The sequence below is a fragment of the Cervus elaphus genome, chromosome 7, assembly GCF_910594005.1.
Source record: "Cervus elaphus chromosome 7, mCerEla1.1, whole genome shotgun sequence".
In the NCBI taxonomy this organism is placed as follows: domain Eukaryota; kingdom Metazoa; phylum Chordata; class Mammalia; order Artiodactyla; family Cervidae; genus Cervus; species Cervus elaphus.
This window is the reverse complement of record NC_057821.1, coordinates 16,774,895-16,800,107: the sequence shown is the minus strand read 5'-3', so window position 1 is coordinate 16,800,107 and position 25,213 is coordinate 16,774,895. Positions and strand designations below refer to the sequence as shown.

Here is a 25,213-nt window from a genome sequence, read left to right as displayed (position 1 = left end):
AGGCGATGCAGATGTTGCTGGTTCGGGGATTAGTTTAAGTAGCCACGGGGTAGAGCAGAGATTCTGGAGGCGGACCGTCGGCTTCACAATCCTAGCTCTGCCGCAGACGAACTATTATTATAGTTACTGCTTCAGTTCTCTCAACTGCAAAATCAGTATAAGACCTAACCCACAGCTTCTTCATTAAGATTTTCATAAGTGCTCAGACCAGTCTCACCTAAGATCTAGCCATTTTGTTATTATTTACATTCCCTAGAGCAAGCAGCGGGTGAAGTAGGGTTTGACGAATGAATGAATAACCTTTGGGGGCGACTGGAGTCGGGAGAAGCAAAAATGGAAGGGCTCGGAGGTGGGGGGGAGCGGGGAGAGGCCCACCCCCAAAGCACACTCCTCTACCACCGGGTGGTCAGAAGGATCCGGAGCGCCCGGAAGCCGGCGGCCCGCGCCCAGCCGACCAATGCGGTCGCCCCGGGGGAGGGGGAGCGCCCGCCAGCCCTTTCCGTCCGGGCGCCGGAGGCCCCGCCCCCGGAGCGTCGCGACGTCTGAGCATTCCACGGTTGCTACTCGGTCGCGAGGGGCGGGGCGCCTGTCAGGGGAGCGGCGCGCGCGCGGCGGCGGGGGCGGGCTGAGGCTCGGCCGCTCAGTGCCAGCGCCAGCGCCAGCGCCAGCGCCACAGTCCCGCGCCCCGCGCTCTCCGGCCCGCCGCCTGCGTTCTGGCTCCCGAGCCCGCACTCCCGCCCTGCCCGCGCGCTGCCGGAGGATGGAGCTGCTGTGCTGCGAGGGCACTCGGCACGCGCCCCGGGCCGGGCCGGACCCGCGGCTGCTAGGGGACCAGCGTGTCCTGCAGAGCTTGCTCCGCCTGGAGGAGCGCTACGTGCCCCGCGCCTCTTACTTCCAGTGTGTGCAGAGGGAGATCAAGCCGCACATGCGGAAGATGCTGGCGTACTGGATGCTGGAGGTACCGCCCGGGCGGGTCTCCCCTCCCCCGTCACCCCCGCGTCCCGAGCTCCGGACATCCCGGGGCCGCCCTGTCGGGACATCCTGGTCCTCAGCAACAATCAGCAAGATGTTTCTGTGGCGCAGATCGCCGGGGCCTGGACTTTTCACTCGCGCGCCCTTAGCCGGCTGCCTCCGTGCTGTCTTTTTCTTGCCCTTCTCTGACCCTGACCCTGACCGCCAGACGTTTGGCACCCCCAAATAACCCTGTCTTCGGGCCGGGAAAGCGGGGCGAGGGCCACCCTCTCGCCTCTGACTTCTCTCAAAAATCTCCCCCCATTACACGCCCGGTCTTCTCGGGAGAGCGAGACTGGAAAACCCTGGGCCCGGCCGCCCCCGCCGCAGAGCCGGCTCCTCGTGTGTGTCGCGGGGGTTCTGGCGGGGAAGCCGGTGGGGGTGGCGCGCTGTTCCGGCCGTCAGGGAAATGAAAAGTGCGGGAGGCAGCCGCTGGAGTCTCCTCCCTTCCTTTTGGGTGTGTGCGCTGGGTGGCAGTAATGGGGGTAAGGTCCCAGTTCTCTGGCTCCTATGGGTGACTTTTCCGAACCCCTCACCCTCGGTATCCGGAGGTGGGGATCAGCCTCAGTTTGGATTCCTGAAGGAAGGGAGCCTCTGGCGTATCCCGCTCCCCGCCCCCCCCCCCCCCCCCCCGGGGAAAGGAGGCCCCGCAGAGGAAGTGGGAGGGTGTCACCTTGGGGAAGGCGCATCCTGCGTGTTAGTCCTTGTCACTGCGAGTACACCTACCCCCTCCCGTGTCTTGCTCCCCATTCCACTTCCCTTCAGCGCACCGCACCGCCCCCCCCCCCCACCGCCTTTAGTTGCTGCTGCGTTTCCTAAGCTTCTGCCCCCGAAGTGACTGTGCGCCCTCCCTCAGGTGTGTGAGGAGCAGCGCTGTGAAGAGGAAGTCTTCCCCCTGGCCATGAACTACCTGGATCGCTACCTGTCCTGCGTCCCCACCCGAAAGGCGCAGTTGCAGCTCCTGGGTGCGGTCTGCATGCTACTGGCCTCCAAGCTGCGCGAGACGACGCCCCTGACCATCGAAAAACTGTGCATCTACACCGACCACTCTGTCTCTCCCCGCCAGCTGCGGGTGCGTGCATACCCTCCCCACCCCCCAGCACCCCCTGCCTCCTTCCTCCCTTACCAGGAAGAGCAAAGCTAAGACCTCCGGAGGCTTCCTGCTCCTGGGCAGGGTAGCAGCTTTTTTTTTTTTTCTTTTGCAAAAGATGGGGCAGTGTGGTGTGATGGTCAGGGTAGCCCCAGTTCAGGCTTGCCCTGCCAGCATGAACCAGATCCCCTTGTCTTGACCTCCAGGGGGTGCCACTCCTTCCTGGTCTCTCCCCCAGATAGCAACAAGTCAAACTGCATGTCTACACTCACTAGTACTTTGCCTCTGGGTTTACACAGCCAGCATGAGTTATTTATTGGCAGCAGCAGGACATGCCTGTGCACCCCCACTGGAGTGGGGGAGTGGAATGTGCTTCATGTGGGGGAAGGGGCCGCCCTGGTTGAGTCTTGTCTCCCAGTGTGTGGACTTTGTGATCAAAAAGCCTCCCAGAGCCGATTAAAGCCAGGCCCCAGCTGCTGTAAGGAAGGGCTGAGGAGTTCAATCCCACTTTGCTTCCTTCCTTCCTTTTATATCCCAGGAGAACCAGCTCCTTCCCTCATCCTCCATTCCCTAGTCTCACCCTGAGAAACTCTGCTCTCAGAAGCAGCTGCTTCAGGCCTGGTGGAATCATCTTTTCCCCTTTAGCCAAAGGCCAGTGCTGAGGCACAGACTGGGGCTGAACTGCAGCTGCTTCCGATGTGATAATGATGCCCTCTCCCCGGCCCACCCACCCTGACCAAGGTCTTTCATAACCCTGTGGGGAGCTGCTGTCACTCCTGTGGTTTGGGAAGTGGCTCCCTGGGCCTCTTGCTGGGAACTTGGGCTGGGTTCTTCCCGAGGCAGGGCAGGGGAGTCATGGTTCTCTTTCCCCACTGAGCCTGGAGAGGAGGTGGGGAGTTGCTTGGATCTGGAAGAGGTTATTTGGGGGCGTGCAGATCATCTCCTGGGGGACCCAGGGGAGAGGGGTGAGCTGGCACCTTCCTCCACCTTGCTCTACAGCGGTCGAGTCTTCTCTTGACCCGAGAGGCGTCTCTGGGCCCCATCTCCCGGGGAGGAGGGCAGCGTGCTGGCTGCTGTGATTGGCTGGCCAGGAAAGCCAGGGTACTGGGGCCCCTGAGTGCTGCTTGTCGGGGAACGGGATTCCTCTTCCTGCCAAGTAGCTCTCGGAGATGGGAGTAGGAGGCCAGAGTTGGGAATCTGGGAGGCTCCACAGCTCTTTGTGATGAATCTGGTAGTTTTGGGCAAGTCTGAAGGTGGAGCTGGTTTCCAGGGCTAGAGAGCAAGATGTTTCTGGAGGGGTTTGGGCTGGTGGAAGGGGACGTCCTTTTTGCGAAAAGATTAGCATGGGATGTGTGCCTTTATGTGAGGGCAGTTTTTCAGAACAGGCCAAAAGTCCTCTCCTCCCACTCCCCCTGCCTGAGCTGGGGGTGGAGCGCGCCGATCGATGACTTCCTAGGTCAGAGTTGGAAGGGACATCAGAGACCAGTCAGTCCAAATAATCCTGTGCCACAGAGAAGGTGGGGGCCCAGAGGAGGAAGGAAGGGTCGTGGCTCAGTGTTGCACTGAGGGTGATGAAGTGTTCTAGGGCTCAGGTGGCCTAAGAAGTTAGGGATGGGATGGAAGCTGCCAGGGGTGTGTTCTCTGTCAAGTGAGGACTGAGGTTCTCAGGGGCTGCCCAGATAAGAGGGTAGGGTGGCCACTCTCCCCCCACGCAGGACCCTATGCCTCCCGACTCCGAGCTGCCTTTCAGATGGTTTCCTTGGATGCTGGATGCTTTTCTTTGCCTTCTGAGTTAGGAGTTTGACCCCTGGGACAAGCATGGGGAGTAGAATGCTAACTTCTCTGCCCAACTTCTTCTGGCTCCAGGCCAGGCTGATTTCTGTGAGGCTTTGCCAGATGCTGAAGATCATGACACTTAGGTGGGGGCCAGGAGAGGGGCAGCTGTGACAGGGGGCTGAAAAGAGATTGGGTGGGGTTGCCATTTCTACTCCACTAAGGGGTCAAACCCATGAGTTCCTTCCTGAGATAAAACAATGAAGAAATCCTCCTGTGTGCAACTCAGAAATGGGGCCAGGGCTGGGAACCCCAGAGGAGTGGATTGGGTGGGGCTCCCAGTCTCCTTCCAGGACCCAGCAGTTGTAGGGAGGCTGGGACCAATGGAGAGATGGTTTGGCCCCTCAGGGATCACCTGGACCCATCCTGTCTGCCTTGACCTCCACTTGAGACTCCCCCTGAGACTCAAATGACACTAGGCCCTATGGGTTTCAGCCAGAGAGGTGGAATGGGTTGCTCTATTTCAGCCCCCCACCCCAGTGTCCCCCCAAGGGGATGTGGGTTGGGTTGGGCAACCTCCACTTTGAGGAACCTCGGGGCTGGCCCAGGGGCTGTGTCAGAGGAGGAAGGGCCTCATGCTCACCCCAGTTTCTTCAAGAGGTGTGGACTTGGCGGGCATGCTGAGTTGGGGCAGAGGCTAGCAATCTCCCCTTTCACAAATCCTTGGGATTATGGAGTCTTTCTGCTTCACACCAGAAGAGCCTCCAGTTCCTGGTGATGGTGGTCTGCAGACTTTTCTTTGAACCACAACTGGAGGCCTGCTCAGTCTTGCAGGAAGTCGAGAGAAGGCCTGGACTGTTGTACCCCAAAAAGATAACCCAGCAGGATTAAAAGAGGCAATTTATGTAAGGCATGTAGTTCTGGCATCTAGGAAGTTGATCAATGGATGCTCAAGGCAAGTGCCCTTAGCTATTCGCTGCCCTGGATTCCCCATTCCACAGTGCCAGTCTTGAAGTTCAGAAGCAGACCTGGAGTCTTGACCTTCAAGTGTGATGGGCTTGGCTCCCTGTGAGACTTCCACTTTACTTCCTCCCCTTCCCTTCTTCAGCCACTGACCCCGCCCTCTTCCTCCAGGATTGGGAGGTGCTGGTCTTGGGGAAGCTCAAGTGGGACCTGGCCGCAGTGATTGCCCATGATTTCCTGGCCCTGATTCTGCACCGGCTTTCTCTGCCCCGCGACCGACAGGCCTTGGTCAAGAAGCACGCCCAGACCTTTTTGGCCCTCTGTGCTACAGGTAAGAGTCCCACACACACATGTGCCAAGCCAGGGAAATCAGAAGACTTGGGAAGGTGAGAGGGAACTAGAAGATTTGGTTTATAACCTCAAAATTTGCGAAAATCCTATCCTCCCTGAGCCCCCAGTATCAATACGGAAAAGCAGCAGAGTTGTCTGGGATCTCGGGGACACCAAGGGCTTAGAGAGAAGTGACTTGCCCAGGCTCTCTTAGTGACTAAGCTGGGAATAGAACCCAGGTCTCTTAACCTTGTGTCCATACCAGGAAGAGACCCATTCCCTCTCTGGTTCCTGGCCTGGATCACTTACTACCCTGACCCTCTCCCCGGCTGCTGTCTCACACCACTCACTGCCGGGGTGTCCCAGTATACCCATGCTCTATTCAGACAGCCTGGCACTTTCTAGGAATTAGAAGGTGCACGCTGGTATTCATCCTTGCCTCACAGTCCCTTCTCTTTCCTAGACTACACCTTTGCCATGTACCCGCCATCCATGATTGCCACGGGCAGCATCGGCGCTGCAGTGCAAGGCCTGGGTGCTTGCTCCACGTCTGGGGACGAGCTCACGGAGCTGCTGGCAGGGATCACAGGCACTGAGGTGGTGAGTGCTGGGCAGCTGGGCGAACGGCCTCTGCTCACAAGGTAGCACTTTCCCCTGAGCTTCCAGCAGAGGGTGCTGTGGGCCACCCCCAACCTGGTCTCCACTCCAGGTTTCAAGTGCCCCACCTTTGCGGCTTCTGTGGTCTTTTATCTCCTGCCTTGGTCTGGAGAAGAGCAAGTGTTGCGGGTGGGCCGAAAGGCACTGCCCCCGAGTACCCTTTTCTTGCTAAGCAGTATGCAGGAGTGGGGGTGGGGGGTTCAGTGTCAGATGTTGGGCTGCTCTCACACCCTCTTGCCACATCCTCTTGCCAGTTTCTGAGAACTGAAGGCTGATTCCTGGGGTTGGGCTGTGGCCTAACCTCCCTAGACTTCCCTGTGTGCTGGGAGCTGTCCTCCTGTACCTGCTGCCAGATACTGGGGGAGCGGGGGAGGCGGGGGTGGGAAGCGGATCTTCCTCACCATTCCCCCTTGTCCCCAGGACTGCCTGCGGGCCTGTCAGGAGCAGATTGAAGCTGCCCTCAGGGAGAGCCTCAGGGAAGCCGCCCAGACCTCTCCCAGCCCAGCACCCAAAGCCCCCAGAGGCTCCAGCAGCCAGGGGCCCAGCCAGACCAGCACTCCCACAGACGTCACAGCCATCCACCTGTAGCCCTGGAGAGGCCCCCTCGAGTGGCTGCGGACAGCTGGAGGGGACCCTGCCACCCGCCTCCCTGGCTGCAGGAATGGTATCATGCCACAGCTGAAGCCTGAGGGGGCTCCTTCCCCTTGCCCCTCGCCAGCCACAGGGGTCAGGTCCTACCTATCCCTGCAGTGTGCACTAACGGGCCTGGCCGGCCACGGCTGGGGCCAGTCCGGCTCCTCCTCCTGCCTGCACCCAGCCAGCTCAGCTCTCCTGGGGGCGGGCCGGGCTGGCCAGAGATGACATTGAAGTGTAACACATGTACCAGCATTCCTTTCCAGGGGCTCCCTTATCTCTGGGGCTCTCAACTGCCAAAATTGAACCTGAGCCCCTGGCAGAGAAAGCTCGGAGTCCTAACCACTGGACCGCCAGGGGATTCCCTAATTACTGCATTTGGATTGGGGTCTTTCTGAAGACGACTCAGATGTCCTAGACACGCGTGAGGGGCAAGAATGGATATCCCCTCTCCGAGCACTTGGAGGCCCTGCATAATCCTAGCTGCTCCTAGGGAGGGGCCCCGCCACCGTCCAGGGGCAGGAACCAACCTCCTCGCTTTGCTTTCTGCTCAGCTTCTCCTGTGTGATTGGGGGGAGGGGGGTGTCAGTGCGGAAGGAAGTTGTTTTAATTTATTAATTACTTTGAGTACAACTGTATGAGGGTGCGGTGGGGCCCTTCTCCCCCCGCCGCAGGGGTGGTAACCCTGGTGGTTGCTGTATTCCTCCCCTCTGCTACTCGCTAGAGGATCTCGTGGCCAAGGAGCTGCTATGCCTGGGGTGGGGCCATGCCCTCCTCTCCCTTTGGCCCTCTGCCCCATCCCCCAGGAGTGGGGGGCGTTGTGGAATGAAGCAGGGGATGACCTGGCCATGACCAAGCCCCTTGTCCAGAGAGGGAGGCAGGCCCTGTTAACACAGGTCTTTCCTGAGGCCACAAGGTCCAGGCTGGTGGCTGAGGACCATCATGCTACCTTTATAATAAAGATTCTGGAATAAAACTGACTTTGGCTTCTTGGATTACAGGGCAGTCTGTGGGAAAGCCTATTTCTAGACTGCATGGGGTAAAAGAGGATAAAAATCAATGTCTGGAGCAGAGGTCGTCACACCTTTTCTGTCTTAGGCCAGAGTAGATACTTCAGGCTTTGTGAGCCATATGGTCTCTGCCTGTGATATCCTAAGTTCTGCTGTAGAACCTGATGTGCGCATTTCTAAAAATCACTGCACCATGCAAAATTGCACAATTAAAGCCACATGGCTTATGGGAAAATGGGGCTTGAGACACAATACTCAAATACTTAATGAAGGACACTTTTTTTTTTTAAAGATAGTGTTTTTACACATTAAATGGCTAAGAAACACACACTGCAATAAATATGGCCCTTTATCTTGAAAAATACACACCTGAAGTTGGCTGTGGAAGCGGAGGTCGGAAGGATGTGGAAGGCAGGTTGTGCCACCAGATGAGGGTGTGGCGCCAACCCACAAGGTGAGCTGGGGGCACTGGCACAGGTCTGAGGGATGTGCATTTTGTGTATCATCTGGCTTGGCTCAGTGGGGGTAGTTTTTTGCTTTCATCTAGCGTCTCAAGACAAAATTGCATATAAATCAAATTTGCTTTATGACCAAATAGAGTAATTAGGTTGGAACAAACTCATTTGCAAAAGCAAGTAACAGGGTTCTAGCCAGACGGCCCTGGTCTCTGCTGCAGTGGCAATGAAAGCAGAGAACATGGAAGTGGATGGGTATGGCTGTGTCCCAATAAAACTTTATTTAGGGACACTGAAATTTAAATTTCAAATAATCTTCCCCTATCACAAAATACTGTTGTTTCTTCTCTGCCTCCCCCGACAACCATTTAAGATGTAAAAATCACATTTCTCTCATGGACTATAAGAAAACAGGCATACACAACCCTGGTTTGCCAACCCCTGGTTGAAAGCTTTCACTGGCTAAGAAAGTTAGAAAGGGAGCTGGTCTGGTGGTGACCCAGGGTCTGACCTTTCTCATCCTGAATTTCCACCTCCCTCTAGGTGCTTTCTTCTAGCTCTTCCAACCAATCTGAGACCTTCTCGTGTTTGAACAACCTCCTGGTTGCTGGCATTCTCCCCAAGTAGCTTGTGTCAGGGGAAGGCAAAGGCTGTGCCCTCTAGAGGCTGGCAGGGTGGGTAGAGCCTAGAGAAGACTCGTAGAATAAGGTGGGGGAGGTGTGTGGCTCCCGTGTAAATAGGTAAGAATCCACTGCTATGCATGAGAGGGAAGCAGTGCCTACCTCCAGCGAAACAAGGAAAGCAAAGATCTCCATCCATCACATCAAAACACTGAGCTTCAATAAACACCTGCCTTTTGTCTTTATCCACCTCCCAGCGACCTGCCACAATAGCTGGAGAGGAAGGACCCATTCCGACCCTCGCTGGGACCTGGGATTGCTGGCTGTGGGACCTCAAGTCAGGTCCCAGAACTGAGCAGGGATGCAGGCCTAGTACGCAAGAGGGAACCAGCCCTCCTCAGGGCCCCCTGTCGAGAACTGGGGAGTCAGAGGCCCGCGACCTGTCTTGGCCCTGATCCGGGTCTTCAGCTGTCAAGGCTCGGAGTCACCTCCAGTCACCAGCAGGGATCCTGGAGTCCTTCCACGCTCCGCAGACCCGGACAAGCGCTGCGTCCTCACTCCATGGTGACGGGAACATCTTCAACATCTCGGGGGACGGCACTCTGCAACTCACGCCTGATCTCTGGGGACAGCTGCGGGTGGGGCTGCAGCCGGAGCAGTTCCAGTAGGGCCTCCTTCTGCTCCGCGGCCAGGTCGGCCTTGTAGCGCTGGACCAGGGTCAGGAGGCACTGGTGCCACAGCACGGGCAGCTCCCGCTTCTCCGTCCGGAAGCCCAGGAAGTGGAAGACCAGGGCGTCCAGCACTCGGTAGGGCAGCGCATACTTCTTGTCCAGCAGCAGCCGCAGGAAGATGCTGTTGGCCCCGCTGTACTCCATCTCGGCGATTTTCAGCATGGCCGCACTAGTTGGGAAGGGAGGCAGGGAAATGCTGGGGGAAAGCTCCTCCTTACCCCCAGCCTGTGCCCCTAAACTCTGCTGTCCCTCAGGGGAAATCTCTGCATTCTTCTCCCCTCCCCTAACTCCCTCGACCTGTTACCAGGGCTACGCTGACTCATGCCAAATCCCCACCTCTGGCTCAGGCTGCTTCTGTCTCAGAGTGTATCCAAATGTCTCCACCCCAACCTGCTTTCTTCCCATGTTCCCCATTCTCTCATTCATTCAACTCTTTACGGAGAATGTGCCAGGCTCTGGGACCTTGTTCCCACGGGACTGACACTCCTGTGGAGTTATCATATACCCATCAACTTAACTGAACTGCAAACCCAAGAGCTTATGTATGACTCCTTCCCTCCACTGTGCCCCCATCCCACCCCAAGTCCTGGGACTCTGCTGTCTGAAGATGGGCCGATCTGTGGCTTTGCACCCCCCAAGACTACCTGGAATGCAGCACGGGGATGGAGCACTTGGTGATGATGCTGCCCACGATGATGGCTTCCCGGAGGGTACAGGTGCCCGACTCGCACAACGGGATCAGGATGCCTGGGGAGGGGCACAGAGGCACGGTCACTCGCAGTCCAGAGTGAGAGAAAGGAGGTAATGCAGGAGCTCCAGCCCCGCCCTTTCTTAATCACCTCCTGGGTCCCCACCTTTAAACCAGGCTCCAGGCTTGAACAGGGCCTTCTTCAGGGCCATGTAGAGGTGGAAGTTGAGTCGTTTGTACTCAGCAATGTCATCTCGTACCCGGGGGAGCAGAACCAGGTTATAGAAGCGCTGGGCCATCCGTTCCTTTAGGTTAGAGGCGAAAATCCTAGTGGTTTTGGAAGGAAGGGGGACAATCCCAGGTTACTTGACAGAGATGGCCCTTCAAATATCACTGTGGATGGTATTTGCATGCAAGAGATCGGATGGTCCGGGGTGGGTGCGTGTTGCTTCCAGGTCAGATTAGAGAGGGAACAGGAGGGGCTGTAAGATGTACCTGAATGGGGTGAATGCTGTCCGTCTTCGGGCGAGCCAGAGCTCTGCAGACAGACAGGAACCAGCTGTTCACCTTCCCCTCTCTATCAGGGGTCCCCTGTACCCTGCTGTGACTAGGGACCTGCACACGCCTGGGGAGCCACAGACTTTTGAGGCCACCCTGACACCGCAGGGTTGTATCCCTGTAGTTAGGCGCCTCTCCCCTAGAAACTCATCACAGGACGTTCTTAACAGGATCTTGGCCCCAGAACAGGAAACAGGAAAAGCTGGGGAAGTGATGCCATAAAGAAGCACAAGAGAGAGCTCTGGGAGGGAATGTAAAGACAGAGGGAGGGAAAGCCTGTTCTTCCCGCACCTGGCCCCTCCTACAGACCCAAGGCTGCCCCGACCCCCATCAGCCCTACCTCGTGGCCTGGTACATGGCAGCAGCGGTCCAGGCCTCAGGCTCTGTGATGTAGAGGATCTGCTCCCAGTTGGAGAGTGCAGGGATGATCTTAAAGGCCTTGGGCAGTTTCCCACTGCGGTACTTAGACAATACCTGGGCAGGAGAGAACAGAACCCTCATCTTCACTGACGTACACACTGCTTGTCAGGGCCCCATCTGAGGTCCTCGCGTCCATTAACTCACTTAATCCTCACAACCATCTTGTGACGAGGTTCTAGTATCATCCTCATTTTTCAGTGGGGAATTGAGACTAAAGTCATAAGCTGGGGTGCAGGACCCCTAAGCCTGCTCGCAGTCTACAAGAGATGTGGGCCCCAAGAGCCCTGGTGGGGGTATCCAGTCATGGCTCTCCTCAGTCCTTACTTACCTCCCGAACCCCTCTGTAGACCTCTAGGACGCGGGGGTCCAGCTGGGGCACAGGGAAGCCTGACACCTCGGACATGACCGTTTCGACTTCTGTCTGCTTCTCAGTTAACTTCTCCATGATGATGTCAGCCAGGGTGCGCCTGGGGGAACAGGAGGGAGGGAGGGGGTGGCAGGGCCGTGTTCTCAGTCTAGGGAGCTCTGGACACCCCACGCCGTCTATCGAGAGCCCTCATAAACCTGCAACCTTGCTGGGATGCGTGACTGAGGTCTACTCCGCTGGGCCTACCCCCCCAGCAGAGAATCCCTACAGAGCACAAAGGACCCGGCAGTCATTCAGCTGAGGATGGAACTGCATGGAGGGGAGGAATCTGGGCTCTGAAGGTGACTGCTGGGTTCAGGTCGTGGCTCCTCTGCTCCCTGCGTGACCTTGGGCAGGCTACTCTGCCTCTCTAAGCCTTAGCTCCCTCCCCTATAAAACAGGGATGATAACATACCTACCCGCATAAAGGTAACACATGGAGTAAAACCCTGCTCTGACCTCTTCAGAGTGCCAGACACACCTCAGTGATATACCTGTGATATATTTCTGGGAGCCTGGGATCATTAGGGAGAGAGCACGGCATACCCTTTCCCCTGTTTCAATTTATTAAAATTGATGGGGAGAGGTCCAAGATGATGATCTGTTTATTCCAGCCTCCTTACACACAATCTGACTGTGATGAGTCACAATTATCATTACATTGGGCTTCGGTACGATAAAGGCATCTTCAGGGGCTGCTGAAGTCTATTTAAAAACCACTCTTTGGAGGGCAGGACTTCCTTCCAGATGTCCCCTTCCACCACAGCACTATAAAGCAATGTATGGCAGAAACCAGACATACCCTTGTACCATCTGTGCAACAGACATGGTAACCGATAGGCAGAGGGGTCAGTAACCCACCCATGGTCTCTCAGCTCTTGAGTGGGGGAAATAGTCAAAGCCTGTCTTTCAAGGTCTGAAGGTCAGGTACCTTACAGTATACACGTGCCCCCAAGCTCAGCGGCCTCTGACTGCTGAGTCCATGTGGGTCTAGCCGGCTGTCACCCCTCAAGACTGCCAGGAGCCCCTGTTCCTAGCAGTTTTACTCTTCTGTTGAAAACCACCCTGGCAAGCTTGTCAGAATGAGCTGCCAAAGCAGAGTTAAGGCGCTGAGTGACAGCCTGAGCGCCTCTCTGGAGAGACCCGCACACGCGCCGTGATATCCCGCTCAGATCCTGGGCGCAGGGCTGGGAAAGGGGCTCAGGCCTGCGCTGTGCCCTCAAATACACAGCTGCGGAACTTGCTGTCCAGCCCCTCCTGTCTTTTCATAGCAATGATAGCAACGATACTAATATACTAATGATACTAGCATGCGTGAATCCACAAACAGCCTGAAGAACCAAGAACAGCATCAGAATAAAGTGGTTGAGGGCCCTTATCAGAGATGCCTCTCTCCTGGGCCAAAACCCATGGCCTCTGGAGCCTGACCATAGGAGCTTAAAAACCTGCATGTTTTTGACCCAGCACTTACTGAAGATAAGAATAAATTTTTTTCTAATTTATTATCTGGGGGATGATTTTGTCCTTTAGGGGACATCTGACAACGTCTGGTGACATTTCTGGTTATCACAGTGTCGGGGAGGGGATCACTACTGGTATCCAGTGGGTACAGGTCAGGAATGTTGTTAATAGCCTACACTGCACAGGACAGCCTCCACAGAAGAGAACTATCCAGCCCCAAATGCCAGTGGCGTAAGGGCTGGAAAACCCTGGATAAAATGACAGCTAGGGTATGAAAGAGATGTGGCCAAAGAAACCGAACTTATTGCTAAGAAAACTGAGCACATCAAGACCAAATGCAATGGGACAGATTGCCCAGAGACAGAATAAGGCCTTGCAGCGACGTCACCAAGTAATCCAGGCAGTTCAAAGACAGGTGGACAGAGGGGGAGGAGCTATTTTGAGTCTGCATCATTCTCATTCAGAGCAGTCCTCAGAGGATGCGCCACTTTTGTCAAGGTGGCTCCCCAAACTGGCAATGCTCAGGCCCTTCCCAGATATGGAGACTCAAAACTCTGCCAGAATACACGCTTCTCTGCATCTGAAGTTTCTTTCCTACATAGCTGCTACCAGGAGCTGCTCTCCCAAATCCCGGGCCGTGCCAGTTCTACCTGGCAGGAGGGTTCTTGTTCATGAACATCTCAATGGCACGCTCATCCTCGGGGTCCACGACCACCTCTGCCTGGTAGCCCGGCCCTGCCATCGTGGCAGCCTTCTCCAGGGTGGGCCACTCTTCGTCATCTGATCCATCCTGCGGCACTCCTGGACCTGGAAGAGGGAGATGAAATGGGTGAGCATGGCCAAGCAGTGGGTGAGGAATTCAGAGGTCAACTCAACTTTAACCATTATGGATTATGGTCTGGGCCTCACACATGCTTGTAATAAATGCACACTACCTTCCAGTCCCCATGGGTGTGCAATCCTGCTTGAGAACCAAAATATACATGTATGAACCAATGAGACAGTGACAGTAGGAAACGAGAGTGAACACACGAAACTGTTACATAACATACATAACCACCATAACCGTAAGGAGTTGCTACTATTATTACACCCAGTTTCAGATGGGGATGCTGAAGCACAGGAAAGTTGACTGACTTGCCTACCGCAGGCAGTCTGGGTCTAGATTATACATTCACCACCTCTCTCTCACACCCATGGTGGGGCTTGATTAGTGTCACCATGTATATCATTGTGACATGTGTATCACAATGCAGAGACGATGTATAACACAGGCACTCAGAAGAGACGATGGATGCTAAGGATGCCTAGGCTCTGGATGGGCAGTATGGGAGCTGGAGGAGTGTGTTCTAGACCTGGGTACCACTGGCAGGAGGGCTTGTTGGGAAGCCCAAGAGTGTCTGCTAGGAATTCTCTGGTGGTCTAGTGGTTTGGACTCCATGCTTTCACTGCAGGAAGCGAGAAATACAATCCATGCCATGGTTGGGGAACCAAGATCCCACACGGCCTGGGGTGCAGCACACACACACACACACAACCCCCGGAGATACGGTGTGATAAAAGCTAAATAAGGGGGGAGGGTTACACGTACCAGATGTTCTGTCTCACATGCTAACAACTCCCAGATCTGTACCTGTAGGGTTACGATCTCTCTTTGCTCCAGACCCTAACGCCAGCTGTCTCTTGTACAGCTTGTTCATGGATGACCCGCAGGCACTTCAATCTTCAATCACTCCCTTTCCCTCCTGGGTCTACACTACTCACCGTGTTCCACATCTGAGTAAACGGGACCACCATCCAGTCAACACTAAGCCAGAACCTAGGCAGCAGACCTGCCTTGTCCACTGCCCCCGACTCCCAACACCCAGTCAACTACCAAGTCCTTTTCCACTGAACCTCACACAATCTCTCTTGAAGCTTTCACAGCCCTGTCAAAGCCTAGGTCAGTATCACCTCTTGTCTAGATTAATTCCACAGTCCCCAAACTGGTCTCCTTAGTCTCTATTGTTTCCCACTCTTCAGGGCAGCCACTGAGACTTCTGTAGCTTTTGCTCTTATCTACCTCACCATCATTCAGCAAACACTGAGAGTGTCTACCATATGTGAGGCACTGTTGTGGGTGCCAGTAAACAAGAGGAAAACATTTTGCCCTTACAGAACTTACGTTCTCATGGTGGACACAGACAATGAACTAATACGATATACGTTATGTTAAAAAAAACAAATGCCACGACCAAGAAATACAGCAGAGTAGAGAAGTTGTGAGTGTGGAGACAGGGGTGATGTGTTGCAATTTTTAATGGAATGGTCAGGATAGGCCTCTCTGAGCAGGTGAAGAAATTAAGGGAGGAAACCAATAGGTGTATGAGGACAGAAGGACCTGCCAGGGTGAAGGCCCTAACTTGCCATGTTTAAGGAACAATGAAGCCTATGTGGATGGACTTGAGTTGATGATACCATCCAACCATCTCATCCTCTGTCGTCCCTTTCTCTTCCTGCCCTCAATCTTTTGCAGCATCAGTCTTTTCCAGTGAGTCAGCTTTTCGCATCAGGTGGCCAAAGTATTGCAGCTTCAGCATCAGTCCTTCCAATGAATATTCAGGACTGATTTCCTTTAGAATTGACTGGTTTGATATGGATGGAGAGAAGAGGGCGGTGGGGAAAAGGAGTAGGAGAGGTCAGACTGACAACAGGTGCAGATCATAGAGGTCTCTGTAGATGAGGTAATCCTCGAGTTGCTGAGCTGAGAGTACACTGTGGTCGATACGGGATACTCGGTAAGAGGCTACTGCAATCATCCAGGTGAGAGAGCACTGTGGTTTGAACAGGATGGTGTTCCAAGATGGTGCCAAGTGCTCGGATTCTGGATATATTTTAAAGGTAGAGTCAACAGGACTTCCTAATTGATTAGATATGGAGCGAGAAAGAGACAAGTCTGAGTTTTCTGTCTGGAGCAAATGGAAGGACATCATGCCATTAATTGCGGTGAAGTGGATTGGGAGTGGAGCAGGTTTGGCAAGATGGTCAGGATTTCTGTTCTGGACATGCTAAATCTGAGATGTTTCTTAGACTTCAAATCAGAGAAGCTGAAGAGAGCTGAAATACAAGAATTTGGGTTTCATGGAAGAGATCTAGGCTGGAATTTCAACTTGGAAGCAGTTAACAAATAGATAGGATTTAAACCTTGAACCTGATAACAGCACCAGAGAAGTCATCAGAGGCGAAGAGAATAGCTCCAAGGATGGAACCCTATGGCGCTACAATAAGAGGTTGGTGACAAAAGAGGAGTCAGCAGAGGGAGTTCCCTGGTGGCCTAGTATAAGGATTCTGGGCTTTCACTGCTGGGGCTCAGGGTTCAATCCCTGGTGGGGGAACCGAGATCTCACCAGCCAGGCGTTGGGAGGCGGAGAATAGGAGCCAGCAAAGAATACTGAGAGGTGCGTGAGTGTACTCAGTCGTGTCTGACTCTTTGCGACCCTGTGGACTTTTCCTGACTGTAGTTCGCCAGGCTCCCCTGTCCATGGGATTCTTCAGGTGCGTTGCCATTTCCTTCTCCAGGGGATCTTCCTGACCCAGGGATCAAACCAGCAGCTCTTGCATTGGCAGGTGGGTTCTTCACTACTGCACTACGTGGGAAGCCCACTGAGAGGTGAAAAACTAGTAAAACAGGGATGTGATGTTTTAGAAGCTGAGAACAGATACTGTAGCAAAGAGGCTAGTGTTTGTGAACACTGCTCACAGACAAATGAAAGATGAGAGTTGACAAACAGATTAAGCAACTTGGAGGTCAACACTCTCAGCATAAAAACAAACAAACAAAATGACCATCTTTTAATTAATCTCTCTCCCTTTCTATTCCTTAAACAATATTGTTCTTTGTGCTCAGAGCACTCCCCACTTTTCAGTTCTCAGCACAAAGATCATGCAATCTAGGAAGCCTGACTCCCAAGACGAATGCTATCGTTATCAGAGAAACTATACTTTATCACGAGTGCATTATTCTAATTGCTTATTTAATTCCCCCTCTCTTGGGCTACATTGTAAGATCCTGTAGTCAAGTATACCTTTATCCTATTTACATTTTTTTACCTAAACTATCTAAACTCCTAGCACGGTGGGATGTGCGTAGTAGACATTCCATGATTACTTACAAAACATAAATAAATGCTAGGAGAACTTAGCGGCCTGAGTAACCACTTCCTGTTGGCCTAACCTCGGGGATGCCTAAAAGAGTGCCACTCTAAGGAGTGGGCGTGGAGGGCTCCGGCAACCCTCAATCTGCCCTAGAGCTGGGTCTCCCACCCCATTACCTTTGCCAAGGTCCTCATTTTTTTTTTTTTTTAATTCCAAGTTAGTCCCCTGCCGGACACCTTTCAGCCGTCCACCCCAGCTACCCACCCTTCTCCTCGTACCCCATCCCCGCCACTCACCCAGCCGCGTGGTGCGCTCCCGCGGCGGCGCGGGCCTGTCCCCGCTCCCATGCTCAGCCTCGAGCTCCTCTTGCTGTTGCCGCGCTTGCTGCAAAATCCGTCGGGTCAGCCGGGGCCCGACGTACTCTTCCTCTTCGTCTCCGGTTCCGCGACCCCGCCGTTTTTCTCGGGCTCCTGCCCGCACCGCCTCCCCAGCCAGGATCTGCTCGGCCAGCGGCGCATGCTTTTCCTGACCCCCGGCCCCGCGGGCCGCCTTGAATTTGGGCATTTTTTGCGAAAACCGGGCCGTAAAGTTTCCCACGTGGGTATGGAGGAGGAAAAAAAAAAAAAGAAAGTCCTGAGTGCGCTTGCGCAGTAAACACCCAGCATCCAAGAGCCCACCGGAGCTCACAGCGCCCCCTCGCGTCTGGAGGCCGGGTGTGCCAGAAGTCCCATCCCATCCCCCAAAAAGAGCTCACGGGTCCCGGAGCTGGATCCTCCCGAATTTAACGTTGGCTTCTCTAAGTGGTTGTAGTCCGAGCTACACTTTCCTAGTTTCCTGGATCTGGGTGGGGTGGGGGCGGAGTCGGACAGTGACGTCACCGAAGGACCTAGACACGCCCTCATTCCGCCTGAGCGCGTCGACTGGGCGCTGTGTTTTTACGTAAGTTCCGGAGCGCCTCCCTCCGTCGGAGCTCGCTTTAGCGAGGTGGTTTCGCCTCGTGTGGGCTGCTGGAGCACACTGCATTTCACTTGTTTGATCCTCCCATCCTCCTGGCCCGACACCATGGGAGTGACTTGGTAGGACTTCAAAGGACTTTGTGGGGCGGGGTTTGGGGGCTTGAAGGCCCCTGGAGCCTCGAATATACCCGGGAGGAGGATCCCGACCGGGGTCCGCAGTCCCCCGGAAGATGAGCAAAATATCCTCGGATTGTGTGGGTGAGGGGGCCACCGTGAGGGCTGCAGAATCTGCAGACCCTTTTCCTCGGAGATTCGCCCCTTCTTCCTGGAAGGCGGCAGGTAAAAGGGTTTAAGAACCCGTTTAATGGTCGTGTACCTCCTTCCTTTTTTCTTGGTACAATTTCTTGACGTTGAAGCCCGGGGTAGAACTTTAGGGTTGAAAATAGGATGTCGGGACTCGGACCCGTCTGCAGGCAGGGCTTGGATGGGTAGGGGATAGGGAACAAGGAGATAGTTATCTTTTTTAGGTTTTTGCCTGCCCCTCCCTACAGCCACTAAATGCAGTTAGATCAGCATGTGTCCGGTTCTAGTTTGGCCCTTGTAAGATCTTGAGTCTGGAGGGAAAAAAGGAGCTGTTGGGAATTAGGAGATAGGAATTCCAAGCACATCACCTCTTCAGGGCCTGTTTCCTATTCTGTTTAATTACACGGTTGGTTTAGTTTCTGTGGACTTATTTCTAACATGTTATAAGTCATTGTGGCAGGGAAAGGTATGGGCTTAATTCTCTTGGAGTCATTAGTTCCAAAATGCTAGATTTCAGGGCTTTAAAATATATATGTCTTGAGCATCTCTCCCAGAGAGGGCTTAGAGGCCAGGTTATCTGAAGACAGTGGCTCTAGGATTCTCATTTAAGACCCTGTGGGATCTCCTGGTAGCCCAGGTCTTGCAGATTTGTCAGTGTCTGCACATTTGCTTCCTGAAGTTGACATCATGAGCCTCTTTCAAAGTCCTGTACTGTAAGAGGGATGGGAAGAATGGGAATGAAAAGTTTGCTAGGGTCTTTCATGGCAGTCCAGTGGTTAACACTCCACGCTTCCACTGCGGGAGGCACCTTCTGCTTCAGTGGGCACGGGTTCAATCCCTGATTGGGGAATTAGATCCTGCAGGGCTTGTGGCACAACCAAAAAAAAAAAAAAAAAAAAATTTTGCTGCAAAGAGGCATGAAACCCTGGAAGTACCTGTTCTTTCAGGGCAGAAGGCAAGCGGGGAAAGGGTTCTATGTTGGGATGCTTCTCAACTTTTTCAGGCTTCTAGGACTTCTGACCACAGTAGCATCACCTTAGGGATTCTCTTATATTTCAGAATAAGGCACATCATCATCATTACTTGTTAGTGCTTTTTCTGATGGAGATTAGAGACAGTTTTAGCAACAGTAGGACTCTATTGCTTCATTTAGTTTATTTTGGTTGATCATAAAGTAATGCAGTGTCCCCCAACATTCAGCCACATATGATTGTACTTAAGATTTTTAAAAAGCCAGTCGCACTTAAACTATTATTTATTAATGTCTCGTTTTATTCCTCTTTCTTCTCCATAAAAGTATTTTAACAGACAACTGTATTCCTGGGGAAGCATTCTGGTAGAGTTAAGAGCACAGACGTGGAGCCAGCTTGTCTGGCTTTGACTCTTGGCCACACCACACCAAGCTTTGTGACCTTGTGCGAGTTATTCAACCCCTGTGTACTTCACTTTCCTCATTGGTAACAAAGAGATAATTGTATATCTTATGGGGCTGATGTGAGGATTCAAAGAGTTAGTTCATTGAAAGGTCTTTAGGTACTACCTGGCACATAGTTGGTCCTTGGTGATTGTTACCTGCCACTCTGTAAAGGGGGAGCCAGTTTCCCTCACCATAGAAGGAAATCTTGGAAATGACTTTTTGTTTTGTTGTTTTGGTTAAATTCATGTACATGCTGTTGCCTTTCACTTCCAAGGATTAGAAACTTGAGGCTTGCTTTCTCTTTGCTCCCAGGATCCTTAAAACTTTCTGCCTTGATGGAAATGTTCTGTATTAGCACTGCTCCCAGCCACTTGCAGCTGCCAAGCCTTGAAATATGGGTTTTGCAGCTGAGGAGTTGAGGTTTTAATTTGTTTTATTCATTTAAGTGTAAATAGTCGCATGTGGCTTGTGGCTACTGTGCTGGACAGCTTGCATGCAAAGTGTTAAAGAGAGTATTAATAGTTGGAATAATAATTCCAAGTTGAGGCTTTCTTCTTGATGTAGTCAAAACTGAAAGAAACGTGGAAGAAATCCCTTTCTCATCGTGTGACTGTGTTACTGAACGCTCAGCCTGTGTGCCACCTAAAATCTTCTCTGGAACGTTGGCGTGCTTGCCACACTCGGTAAACGGAGGTGCTCTGGACAGGAAGTTCAAAGCACTGGTATGCGTCCTGAGACCTGCTCTGGTTCTTAGTGGAGTTCTCAGAGACTGTGGGCCTCTGTTTCCTTCTTTTTAAAATGAGAAGGTTTGGGTTAGTGGTGTCTATGCACATTCAGGCCCTGATGAGCTATGATTTTGCAGGCTCATGAATGACTCATTGATGATTTTGGTCCTTTTCCGTCCAGTGTGTCCCAGATGCCCGTGGCTGAGGGCAAGAGTGTCCAGCAGACTGTGGAGCTCCTCACCCGGAAATTGGAGATGCTTGGAGCAGAGAAGCAAGGAACATTTTGTGTGGACTGTGAGACCTACCACACAGCTGCCTCTACCCTGGGCAGCCAAGGTCAGTGAGCTTTGGGCCTGTGGGATGGCTGGAACCTGTTTTGGAGTTAATAGACGTTCATGTTCATTGGAATCTTTCTGCTCTTCTGCTGAGGGTGGCGTTCTTGGATATGTGGTATATGTGTTTCTGAATTCATTAATTTTTCTCTTCATCTCTTAGTCTGGGCCTGTGTTGTAGTCTTTTTGCACTTTTAAAGCACTTTTCATTTCTCAAAGTGTTGATCACTAATTTTCTCAGAATCATCTGGGTTGCTTGTTAGAGGTGCAGATTCCTGGCCCAGCTTACAGACTCACTGGTAATCAGTCATAGTCTATATTATAGTAAGTTTCACAGATGATCTTTATGCACTCCAAAGTTCGAAAAAGTCTCCTTTTAAGCTCAGAAGCCTTTGTATATGATTCTGTTGGAGCTTTAGAGTTTGGGGAACTTTCTGTAGAAAAACTTCCTGTTTCCCCCACCTAGCCAGTGGCCTTGGCTACCACCTTTGCATAACCTTGATAGATGAATTAACTTTTGTTTTAAATGTATTTCGAATTGAGATGCGTTGTGGCTGGTGGTGGTGGTGGTGGTCGTGGTAGGGAGGTAAAGAGGATCTCTGAATAGGAGTTAGGGAACCTGGGTTCTTTTAGTCTTGGCTCTTTGGTAACTTGACTTTGGATGGTTCCATAGCACAGTGAATAAGCCTAAACCATGGAACCAGGTAACGGAGTCCTGCCTGCCACAACTAACTGCATCTTTAGGTAATTCTGCAGTCTGTGACTGTTCCTGTGTAGGTCAGTTGCCTATTCCCCAGGGATTTATTCCCTGCCCTGCTCCTATGAACTACATTTGCCCAGCCCCCATTTAGTTCCCTTTGGCCAGTGAAAGGCACTGGCAAAAATTGGAGGGAGGAGCAAAAAGAGAGACAGCCTCTCTCCCTGTCCCTCTGCTTTGGGCTGTGTCTCTGGCTGTGACTGTGTTTCTTCCTCCTGTTAGGCAACCCTTGTTCCTGGCTCTCAGAAGAGCGAATCTGCCCTTTTTCCTTCCAGCCCTAGGGATGGTAGCGGCTCCCTGTGTTACTAATCTTTGGGTGACCTCACCATTCCATTGGATTTTTCAGTTCTACCAACTCCTATACGTCATTCCCTGTATTAAACTCCTTCTAAAGAAACTTAACTGTGTGGGCTCTGTTTTTTCACCCTTCCCAGTACAGTTGTCTGCAAAACGAAGATAATTCCAGTATTTATCTCCTAGTTAAATAAGGTAGTACACACAAAGCCCTTCGAACCAAGGTTGTCATGGAATAAATAGCTAATAAACGGTAGGTTAAGAGCTGTACTGAATTTCATGATCAGTGCAATTGCAATGTTAACATTTGTTTTGGCTGCAAAAGGCGGAATATAAGAATCAAAAGAGAGAACAGTTATGAAAGCATCTGGAAAACAGAACACTAGTATACAGATATAAGGTGACATGCTACTTCTGTGACACTCCCTGGCTTGGGCTCTGTTTTCCTGATCAGACCTTTGCTTTCAAGGAGCTACAGTCTAGTTGGAGAAACAGCAGGTTCTCAGTGGGCAGTGGGGTAGGATGGAAGGAGGTCAGGACACCTGGATTAGAGTTCCAGTTCTGTCGCTTACCAGCTCTGTGCCTTTAAATCAGAAGTTCTCACACTGTCTATCTTTAGCATCACCTAGAGGGAAGGCTTGTTATCACACAGATGGATGGGTTCCCCTCTCCTCCCCACCCCCGCAGAGTTTCTGACCCAGTGGGTGTGGGGTGGGGTGGAGAATATACATTTCTAACAGATTCCCAGGTAGTGATGTGGGTGCTGGCTGGTTGGGGGCCAAAAGCTTTTCAGAATTTTTTCAAGAGAGTGAAAACACTTCCAGACTCCTGTAATATGAATTAAGTATGTAATCACAGTGAGTCTGCACAAGAACAGAATGACAGATTGGCTTTGGATATCTTTATTGGTGGATTAAAATGTTTGGAACTAGGCTTCCCAGGTAAAAGGTGTGAATATGTAGCGGGCAGTTGGGAGGATGTGGGGCGAGGTTGGTGCGGAGCCGATTGCATTCAGGCAGTGGTAGCACAGTGGAGGCCTGCATAGAGGCCACATCGCCCACCACCTGTCTCTGCACTCATTCCATTGCTGCACCCTCATCCCTGCCTGAATCTTACCCTCTCTTTGTATCTTACTTCAGGTCCTGTTTTTTCCATGAAGGTTCTTCCAACTGACTCTTGCCGCTTTGACCACTTCCTTCCCTGAAGTCTTTCCTTCCCTCCAAAGACTTCTGGTCTATCATCAGGCAAACACTTTGGTTTCATGGTCTTTTAAAAAGTTTTCCACCTATCTTCAATGAAAGTGAAAGTCAGTCAGTCATGTCTGACTCTTTGTAACCCCATGGACTATATAGTTCATGGAATTCTCCAGGCTGGAATACTGGAGTGGGGAGTTGTTCCTTTCTCCAGGTGATCTTCCCAGCCCAGGAATTGAACCCAGGTCTCCTGCATTGCAGGCAGATTCTTCACCAGCTGAGCCACAAGGGAAGTCCAAGAATACTGGAGTGGGTAGCCTATCCCTTCTCTAGCGGATCTTCCCGATCCAGGAATTGAACAGGGGTCTCCTGAACTGCAGGCGGATTCTTTACCAACTGAGCTATCAGGGAAGGACAATGACAGTCTTCAGTGAGATTGTCAGCTGCTTGAGGCCAGGGGCTAAGTCCTCTACTTACATGCCTCTTCAGCCCTAGCAGAGTGTCAGGGCTAGTTTAAGGACTTGGAAAACTCACTTCCCAGGGACTGGAACCGGTGAGCTGGGATTTAAAACTGGATCTTCTGATCTAGATTCCAAGTTCTTTCTGCTACAGTTGTACTGCTTGCTTCCTAAGTCGGCTAGATGTCTTAAAATTCTCCAAAGGCCCCCTGTTGTCTTTAGGATGAAGTCTAAACTTGGGCACAGAAGACAAGGCTCTGGCCTCCCGTCCAGCCTCGTGTTCAGATTCTCCCCTGTGCTGCTTCTGTGTGGCCATTTCCTCTGTTTCAAAGAGGGAGGAGGCCAAGGAAGGGAGTGATAGGCAAAGAAGAGAGCAGCTGCTTTGTGTGGTGTGCTCAAATGCTGTTACTTTTATTTTCCTTGTTATGTAATATAAGACTATACAGAAGACCATATGTAAATCTTGTGTGAGTTATTAATCATCATCGTTAATCATCCATCTGTGCATCACTCAACTTAAGAGTTAAACCAGGGACTTCCCTAGTGGTCCAGTGGTTAAGATTCTGTGCTTCAACTGCAGGGGGTGCAGGTTAGATCCCTGGCCAGGGAAATTCCACATGCTGTACGGTGTGGCTAAAAGAAAAAAGAGCAAGAGAGAAGAAAATAGAAACTAAAAACCAAAATGCATAACAACCAGGATGCAAAAATGCAGGGTTCACTACAAATAAGTGCAAAACTTACTCCCAACTATCAGAAATAAATATAAAAGCTGGAAAAAAAAAGTGAATTAAACCATTATCCGGACCGTCAAAAGTTCCAGTGTGCCCATCACCTTTTTCTGTAGATCGGGTGGGTTCTGCCACATGCTGCCTGGCTTCTGGTCCTCTCTGGAAAAGGCTGTTGGTGAGGGCCTTCCCTCCTCCACCCTCCAGGACTGCTGGGGCGATGCTGGATTGTCTTCTGGCCCCGTTCAGCACTTTGGCCTCTACTCCGGCATGTGCTGAGGAAGGTCTTGTCGCTGAGCAGGATCTCCATCCCTTGCAGGTCAGGCCGGGAAGCTGATGTATGTGATGCACAATTCCGAGTACCCTCTGAGCTGCTTCGCCCTCTTTGAGAATGGCCCTTGCCTGGTTGCCGACACCAACTTTGACGTGCTCATGGTGAAACTCAAGGGCTTTTTCCAGAGTGCCAAGGCCAGCAAGATCGAGACCCGGGGCACCCGTTACCAGTACTGTGACTTCCTAGTGAAGGTGGGCACGGTCACAATGGGGCCCAGTGCCCGAGGCATCTCCGTGGAGGTAAGACCTCGGTGAACTAGAGCAGATGTGGTGAAGGGCCTGGCTCTGCAGATTCCCACGACCCTGAATGCAGGCAGAGGAGTCTGCCTCCCTGATTCCTGTCTGCAGAGCAGCTGCGCTTCCTTACCCTGCATTTTTTATCCTTTCTTTAATCACTTAGGGATGCTCTAGGCCAGGATGGGAATGGGGATCTGGATTCACAGCAGGTAGAAAGCTTAGGAAGGCTGGCTTGCTGGAGAAGAGGAGGGATGGTCAAGGAGGGGCAGGTAAACTATTACACAGAGGGACCACTCAAAGTTTTGAAACAAAGATGTGCCCTTCCCTTTGACATGCTGTCTACCTTCTTTCATGGTATGTGTGATGATTTCATCTATGACATATTTTGAAAATGACAAAGACGGAGTGTGACAGTAGCTGGCTTTGGGACCAGTGAGAGTCTGCACCATCTACCACAGTCCCAGCACTGTGTGAGATTAAAAAAAAAAGAAGAAACTACAGGGCCTTCCTTTTGAACATTTATGACTTAGTAAGAGAGCCAGG

At 52.3% G+C, this 25,213-nt stretch overlaps 3 protein-coding genes across 9 annotated transcripts in view; 2 read left to right on the top strand and 1 right to left on the bottom strand.

The window, feature by feature from the left end:
* CCND3 (cyclin D3) overlaps nt 1–7,437 on the top strand; it is a 90,353-nt gene extending 82,916 nt beyond the window's left edge. For 2 of the 3 annotated variants that reach the window (XM_043907438.1, XM_043907439.1), the window contains exons 2-5: nt 1,868–2,083; nt 5,009–5,168; nt 5,631–5,767; nt 6,245–7,437. In XM_043907438.1, coding sequence (XP_043763373.1) covers nt 1,913–2,083; nt 5,009–5,168; nt 5,631–5,767; nt 6,245–6,412 — 636 coding nt within the window. In that variant the 5' untranslated portion in view covers nt 1,868–1,912 and the 3' untranslated portion in view covers nt 6,413–7,437. Of the gene's footprint in view, nt 1–587; nt 959–1,867; nt 2,084–5,008; nt 5,169–5,630; nt 5,768–6,244 lie in introns of those variants that run through there. The other variant, XM_043907437.1, reaches the window with a different exon arrangement.
* Nucleotides 7,438–8,759: 1,322 nt separating this feature from the next.
* Nucleotides 8,760–17,798, bottom strand: BYSL (bystin like). Its single transcript, XM_043907436.1, has 7 exons — nt 17,237–17,798; nt 13,457–13,613; nt 11,268–11,406; nt 10,860–10,993; nt 10,128–10,288; nt 9,918–10,020; nt 8,760–9,442 (listed from the first exon to the last, which is right to left on the bottom strand). Exons 1-7 carry the CDS (start codon nt 17,502–17,504, stop codon nt 9,097–9,099), a joined length of 1,308 nt encoding a protein of 435 aa, XP_043763371.1. The 5' UTR covers nt 17,505–17,798; the 3' UTR covers nt 8,760–9,096.
* A 71-nt stretch (nt 17,799–17,869) lies between these two features.
* Nucleotides 17,870–25,213, top strand: part of MED20 (mediator complex subunit 20) — a 69,568-nt gene continuing 62,224 nt past the window's right edge. For all 5 annotated transcript variants that reach the window (XM_043907452.1, XM_043907453.1, XM_043907449.1 and 2 more), the window contains exons 1-3: nt 17,870–18,016; nt 20,523–20,677; nt 24,420–24,673. In XM_043907452.1, the coding sequence (XP_043763387.1) occupies nt 18,003–18,016; nt 20,523–20,677; nt 24,420–24,673 (423 nt within the window). In that variant the 5' untranslated portion in view covers nt 17,870–18,002. The remainder of the gene's footprint in view (nt 18,017–20,522; nt 20,678–24,419; nt 24,674–25,213) is intronic.